A 7,615-nucleotide genomic window follows, 5' to 3' on the forward strand; every position below is an offset into this window, starting at 1 on the left:
CTGGGGTCTCAGGGAGAGGAAAGAACATGCCAGGAAAGAACATAAAATTAGGTTCAGACAGAGCTGGTAACAGTAACTTCAGCCTGGAGGACCCTCTTTTGTATCCCCTAACGAAGGAGTAGCACCATTAGAGACCAGAACTGTATCTGCTTAGACATCCGTGGGATCATTCTCACATGAAATGTGACCACCTGCATGTGTGTAATGAATGAGCTCGCTGCTTGCTGAACTCAAAGCCCAGTCAAGTTCAATTCGTTTATAACACTGTTCGTCTCTGGCTTTCCTCTTGCATGTCTCTGGTTTTTAGTGTTCTTTATGGGGTCATCTCTTTGTCATATCCCATTAACACCCCTTCTCTACAGATGGCTTCCTCTTTTTCTCACTTTGCACTCAGAGAACATCCCATCCCTCAGAATTCAACTGTAACTTATAAATCTTTCAACAAGGCTCCTTTGAGAGCTGACAGCCCCAGTGTTCCAGTGGGAGGTCTTTGCTGGCTTCTTCTGCAGGCCCCTCACACTCCCGTCTGTAGTAGAGTCTACAGCTGCCTCCTCTTCAGATCCCCATTCTGCTCTAGTATCACACACTAGTGTTCCCGATCTCCTTATTGAATTCATTGTGCTGTCAGTGTGGTGATTCCCTGCAGCTCACCTGGACCTCTTGCAGTTGCCCTTCTGACCTCTTCAGACTCGAGTTACCTCTCCATCTGTGCTATCGTGTATGGAGTGCTTCAGCAATGCCCTTCATAACATAGAACTCTCATCTGACCTGGCTCAGACGTCTCCAGCGGCTTCTCGTTGCTCAGAGATGCAATCTGAGTTTCTTTCCCTGTTCTCTTACCCCTCCTCCTGCACCCCACCACCTCCCATCGTCTTGCATTGCACAGCCTTGGTATTTTGAAGCACCTTGAATACCTAACACCATGACCTCACACCTTCACGTGCGTTTCCTTTGTTTAGAATGTCTCTCTGTGCTGGTCCATTCAATCGATTCTGCCTCTTCTATTGAATGTCAGCTGAAAATAGCCACAGTGAGATCTCTTCCAGGGAACACCCAGCTTCCCCTTTCTCTGTGTTTCCCCAGCAACTTATAGACTTGATTTATTGAGATTCTCTATTAGTCTGTATGTCTGTCTTTTAGTTTTTAAGGTGCACATTGGGGGCGGGCAGGTATTCTATGTTTTTCCTCTTTCTTCTCCTTCTCTTCCTGCTTTTCCTCCTCATTTTCCTCTTCTTTTTCAAGACATGTTTTCTCTGTGTATCCCCTGGCTGTCCTGGAACTCACTCTTTTATTATTATTATTATTTTCTTTATTTACATTTCAAATGCTATCCTGAAAGTTCCCTATACCCCCCCACCCCCGCCCCTGCTCCCCTACCCACCCACTCCCCCTACATGGGGCTTCCCCTGTTCTGGGTCATATAAAGTTTGCAAGACCAAGGGGCCTCTCTTCCCAATGATGGCTGACTAGGCCATCTTCTATTACATATGCAGCTAGAGACACGAGCTCAGGGGGTACTGGTTAGTTCATATTGTTGTTCCACCTACAGGGTTGCATGCCACTTCAGCTCCTTGGGTACTTTCTCTAGCTCCTCTATTGGGGGCCCTGTGTTCCATCCAATAACTGACTGTGAGCATCCACTTCTGTGTTTGTCAGGCACTGGCATAGCCTCACAAGAGGCCACTATATCAGGGTCCCTTCAGCAGAATCTTGCTGGCATGTGCATTAGTATCTNGGTTTGGTGGCTGATGATGGGATGGATTCCCGGATGGGGTAGTCTCTGGATAGTCCATCCTTTCCTCTTAGCTCTAAATTTTGTCTCTGTACCTATATCCTTTCATGGGTATTTTGTTCCTTATTCTAAGGAGGAATGAAGTATCCACACGATGGTCATCTTTCTTGGTTTTCTTGTTTTGCAAAATGTATCTTGGGTATTCTAAGTTTCTGGACTAATATCTGCTTATCAGTGAGTGCATATCTAGTGACTTCTTTTGTGATTGGGTTACCTCACTAAGGATGATATCCTTCAGATACATCCATTTGCCCAAGAATTTCATAAATTCATTGTTTTTAATAGCTGAGTAGTACGCCATTGTGTAAATGTACCACAGTTTCTGTATCCATTCGTCTATTGAGGGACATCTGGGTTCTTTCCACCTTCTGGCTATTATAAATAAGACTGCTATGAACATAGTGGAGCATGTGTCCTTATTACCAGTTGGAAGATTTTCTGGGTATATGCCCAGAAGAGGTACTGCTGGGTCCTACGGTAGTACTATGTCCAATTTTCTGAGGAACCGCCAGACTGATTTCCAGAGTGGTTGTACAAGCTTGCAATCCCACCAGCAATGGAGGAGTGTTCCTCTGTCTCCACAACCTCACCAGCATCTGCTGTTACCTGAATTTTTCATCTTAGCCATTCTGACTGGTATGAGATGGAATCTCAGGGTTGTTTTGATTTGCATTTCCCTGATGACTAAGGATGTTGAACATTTTTTTCAGGTGTTTCTCAGCCATTCATTATTCCTTAGTTGCTGGAACTCACTCTTTAGACTAGGTGGCCTTGAACACGCAGAAATTCACCTGCCTTTGTCTCCTAAGTTCTGATATTAAAGGCATGTGCCACCACTGCCCAGCTGTTTTACATTTTGTAGACAAATATTTTATTATTAGTTTTAAGTGTGTCTATTCATGCATGTGTGTAAACACAGATGCCTGTGGGGGTCAGGAGGGCCAGGTCTCCCTGGAGCTAGAGTTACAGAGGGTTGTGGGCTGTCCAATGTGAGTCCTGGGAGTTGAACTTCTGTCTTCTGCAAGAAGAGTACCTGTTCTTAAGCTGAGCCATCTCTCCAACTCCATGTCTTTATATTTTTTAGTGTCATATAAGACATCTAGTAGGGCACTGGTCAGAATTGAGAAATGAGTAGTAAGCATAAGGCTTACTTAGTCTATTCAGGCTCATGTGACAAGATTAACATCCATGGAGTGGTTCACAAGTGTAAGGATTTGGTTTCTTACAGTTGTAGAAGTCAGAAGTCCAAGATCTAGGTTTTGGCATATTTGGTGTCTGGTGAAGGTCTGTTTCTCATAGATGGGACATTTTCTTTCTTTCTTTCTTTTTTTCAGTTCCAATGAATACTTTTATTTTTTTCTCTTTTATTGGATATTTTCTTTATTTATATTTCAAATGTTATCCCCCTTCCCGCTTTCCCCCCTCAGGGAAACCCTCATCCTACTCTCCCTCTCCCTGCTTCTATGAGGGTGTTCCTCCACCCAAGCACCCACACCTGCCTCTCAGTCCTTGTTTCCCCTACACTGGGGCATCTACCAAGCCTTCATAGGACCAAGGGCCTCTCCTCCCATTGATGCCTGACAAGGCCATCCTCTGCTACATATGCAGCTGGAGCCATGTGTACTCCTTGGTTGATGGCTTAGTCCCTGGGAGCTCTGGAGGGATTTGGTTGGTTGATATTGTTGTTCTTCTTATGGGGTTGCAAAGCCCTTCAACTCCTTCAGTCTTTTCTCTAACTCCTCCATTGTGGACCTCCTGCTCAGTCCACTGGGTCAATTTGCATTTTTCTACATGCTGACTGCCAGTTGAACAAGCACCATTCCTTAAAAATGCTGTCTCTTTTCCACTGAATAACCCTTAGCTCCTTTGTCAAATATCAGTGACCATAGGTGTGTGGGTTCATTTCTGGGTTTTCTATTCAATTCCATTGATTTTCCTGCCTGTCACTGTACCAATACTATGCATGGTTTTTGTTTTGTTTTGTTTTGTTTTGATCACTATTGCTCTGTAATACAGTTACTCCCGGCAGTGTTAGAACAGATGTTGTGTTCCACTCACCCCTGATCTTATTGGAACATTTTCACTATGCCCATTATATGATGGAAAGAAAAGGGAATGTGTGTGTCTCTTTAATTAGGGCACTAATCTTGTTCATGTGGTGTTCACTTTCCTAATGCCAACACTTGAGGGGTTAGAATACTAACAAATGAATTCAGGGAGACATGAGCACCAGGCAATGGCAGTAACCATAGCCCACTTTATGGAATAGAGCATGTTTAGTACTGTGGACCCCCTTTGTCCTGAACAGCTCATTGCCAAGCTACCTTGGCTTTTATGGTAACTCCCCTTCCTTTATACTCATGTTACCATGTGCACATCCTAGGACATGACAACTTAGTTCTCCTGGTTCTTGACAAAGGTGTGAAGGTGTGCATATTTTGTTGCATTCCTTTTCTTGTGTCGTCCTTATGAGAATTGTCCACGTTACATGTGGTTACAGGTCTTCCTTTGTATTATTCTAGTAATAATAATGATAATAATAATAATAATAATAATAATAACTTGGGTTAGGAATATTCCTCATACACTGTGTCTGTGATGGGATATTTGGCTTATTTTCAGTTGGAGACTACCAGAATGGTTAGTATTCACCATGACTTTCTTCGGGGGGGTATAAATCTGGGATGGAACTGCCTGTCACAGAGTGTGTTGTACCAGGTAATGATAAACTGCTTCTCAAAGTTGTTCCTAGTGTCCTCTACTGCCGAGAGTTTCCAGCACTTTAATCAACATTTTGACCAACACGTGACATTACCAAACTTTAAGATGTTTACCTTCTGACTTGGTGTGTGGTAGAATGCCACAGTGGTTTTAACCTGTGCTTCTTGCTCAGTAATGAAGGGATGTCTTTTCATGTGCATAGGACTTTTGGATGTTCTCTTCAGTGAGGGGCCAATTTAAATTTTGTTCACCTTTTTCATGAATTGTTTGTCCTTATATTACTGCTTTGTAATATAATATTTATAATATAATATTTGCTGCATCTTGTGGATTTGAATCCTTTGTCAATGTTTATTGGAAGAAGTATACTGTAAAATTACACACTCAATATTTATGAATTAAAGTAATTCTGATTCTTTACCTTAGTACTGATAAGCAAAAGGAGACAGAAGAAGTAGAAGAGACAGTAACAGTGGACAGTCGAGGCTAGTACAAATGAACTCTCTCTTCCTCTTCTTCTCCTCAGGTGTCATCATTGTCCCCAGTGCCGGTGTTGGCATTGTCCTGGGAGGCTACATCATAAAAAAGCTGAAGCTTGGTGCAAGAGAATCTGCAAAGCTTGCTATGATCTGCAGCGGGGTTTCTCTGCTGTGCTTCTCAACTCTGTTCATTGTTGGCTGTGAAAGCATTAATCTAGGAGGCATAAACATCCCTTACACAACGGGGTAAGTGCCTCTTAGGGGCATCATCCACCCTGCATCAGTGGGACCGGTCTCTCCCTCCCACCCACTTTATGTTCTCTGTCTCTGGCACTGGAGCTCACATGCCTGGAGGGTGGAGGCCAGAGGGTGTCATCTTTGTCTGTGTCCCTTTTGGTCCTCACAGACTGACCCCCCCCAGACATTTTAACTATAGGAGATGAGGAAAGGATGCTTATTGTATTAATTAAGACGTTTTTAAAGTGTGCTGTACGTAATGGGTAGAGGTAGTTCAGTCTGTACACCAGGAACTAAGTGGGATCCCTAGAAGCCTTGTGAGAATGCCAGATGCAGTGGTACACACTTGTAATTCCTGCGCTGGGGAGCTGGACTTGAGAAGACGTCTGTGGCTGGCCAGCAGCTAGTCTGGTCTCCTCTGTGGGTCCCAGAATAAGGCAAGACCATTTCAAAAATCAAGATGGGAAATTTCTGAGGAGCAGCACCTGAGCACTTGCGTGTACACATCTGTGCACACATGTACTCATGTGCACATGCAAATGTGCATACCTGCACCCACATGAATCTGCACCCCCACCCAAGCCCATCAAATTCATGAAATACAATCCACTATGGAAAGTCTTGAGTATTCACCTCCTTCTTCCCTCCTTTCCAAACTAAACTAAATAATACTTTTTTCTTACATTTAGTGTTTTTTTCATGCAGTACATTTTCCTTATGTTTTTCCCTCCCCCAACCCCCCTCAGACCCTTCCTACTCAGCCAAATTCATACACTTGCTCTTAAAAAAAATCAAAACAAGCGAACAGTAAGACAAAAATCTCATACAAAACAAGAACCATGGGGTTCACTTTAGGTGTCCAGCTGCTCCTGAGCGTGGCCGTGGCACTGCCCTGGACTGTGGCTGATGGTTCTGGAGAGACTTCGCAGAGGAGAATGGCGTTCCCTTTCCCAGCAGCGAGCAATTGCACGTGGCTTCTTGGTTAGGGATGGTACTTTATGTCCACTCCCTTTTCTTGGCGCTGAGATTTTTATCAGTTTGAACCTGTGCAGGGTTTGTGCATTCCGTTAGCTTCTGTGAGGCCAAAGGTGTGTCAGCCCTGCTGTGTTGGGAAGGTGCTATTTACTTGGATTAATCCGTAAACTCTTGGCTCTAAAAATCTTTTTTGCCTCCGTTTCTACATAGATCCCAGAACCTTGAGGGGAGGGTTTGGTGAAGACGTCTCTTCTTGGATTGAGTGTTCCAAAGTCCCTCACTCTCTGCGTTCATTTGAGGGTCTCTGTGTTGATTGCCATCTATTTCAAGAAGAAATTTCTCTGCTGAGGATTGACCCAAATACTGATCAATGAGTGTAGCAATCTATCATTTGGAATAATCTACTGTGCTTTTCCTTTAGTAGAGTAGTAGTAGTAATAGGTTTTCCCTTAGGCCCATGATCTATCTAGTGTCAGGTTCCTGGGCAGTTTAGCAATGTCAGGAATGGGTTCCAGCTCATGGAGTGGGCCTTAAAATCCAATTTTATTTTATCTATTTTACATTTTTAAAAATTTATTTTTGTTTTTGTATGAGAGCTCTGTCTGTCTGTCTGTCTGTCTGTCTGTCTGTCTGTCTGACAGAAGAGGATATCAGATCTCATTACCACATAACCGAAGTGAAGAGCTGCCATATGGTTGTTGGGAATTGAACTCAGGACTTCTAGAAGAACAGCCAGTGCTCTTAGCCACTGAGCCAACTCTCCAGCCCCGATTTTAATTTTGAAAAGTGGTTGATTATTTTCATAACATCTGTGCCACTATTGCACCAGAGGATGTTGCAGGTAGATTGCTGGTTTAGGTCATAGGGTTTAATGATGACTTTTCTCCTCGGATAGCATGCAGAGTACCTTCCAACATCATGAACACTCGTCAGCAGGAGTGAAGCTTGTAGGTGGGCACCAGCTAGGTCTTTCCACACATGATCTATAAGTAATAGGGCTGTCGGGCCATGGAGACCAATAGCCTTGACATTAGCCTGTGATGTTAGAACAAGGAGTGACTCAACAGATGTAACTGTAACTGGAGATTTTACTAGGTTGCGTAGGTATTGTGTACCTCATTATATGGTGATTTCATTTAAATTCTTACATTTATGTACATATTTTAGGGAGCATCTACAGTAGATAACTTCTGGTGTTTTTTTCTTTTTTTTTTTTTCAAAAGACCTTCAATGCTAGTTGCCCTCCTCCATATTTTCTCTTTAACTCATCCTCCAACCCCCTCATTATTTAATCCTCCTAGTTTAGTTTCTTACTTATCTATATTGTTTTCTCCTTCCTTCCTTCCTTCCTTCCTTTCTCCCTCCCTGCCTTCCTTCCTTCCTTTCTCCCTCCCTGCCTTCCTTCCTGCCT

The 7,615-nt window shown here is 43.4% G+C and overlaps 1 protein-coding gene across 2 annotated transcripts in view; it reads left to right on the forward strand.

Moving 5' to 3' along the window:
* Slco5a1 (solute carrier organic anion transporter family member 5A1) overlaps positions 1 to 7,615 on the forward strand; it is a 113,807-nt gene that overhangs the window by 81,886 nt on the left and 24,306 nt on the right. For both annotated transcript variants that reach the window (XM_021222197.2, XM_021222198.2), the window contains one exon: positions 5,040 to 5,238. In XM_021222197.2, the coding sequence (XP_021077856.1) occupies positions 5,040 to 5,238 (199 nt within the window). The remainder of the gene's footprint in view (positions 1 to 5,039; positions 5,239 to 7,615) is intronic.

This window comes from Mus pahari, chromosome 22 (genome assembly GCF_900095145.1).
Source record: "Mus pahari chromosome 22, PAHARI_EIJ_v1.1, whole genome shotgun sequence".
In the NCBI taxonomy this organism is placed as follows: Eukaryota; Metazoa; Chordata; class Mammalia; order Rodentia; family Muridae; genus Mus; species Mus pahari.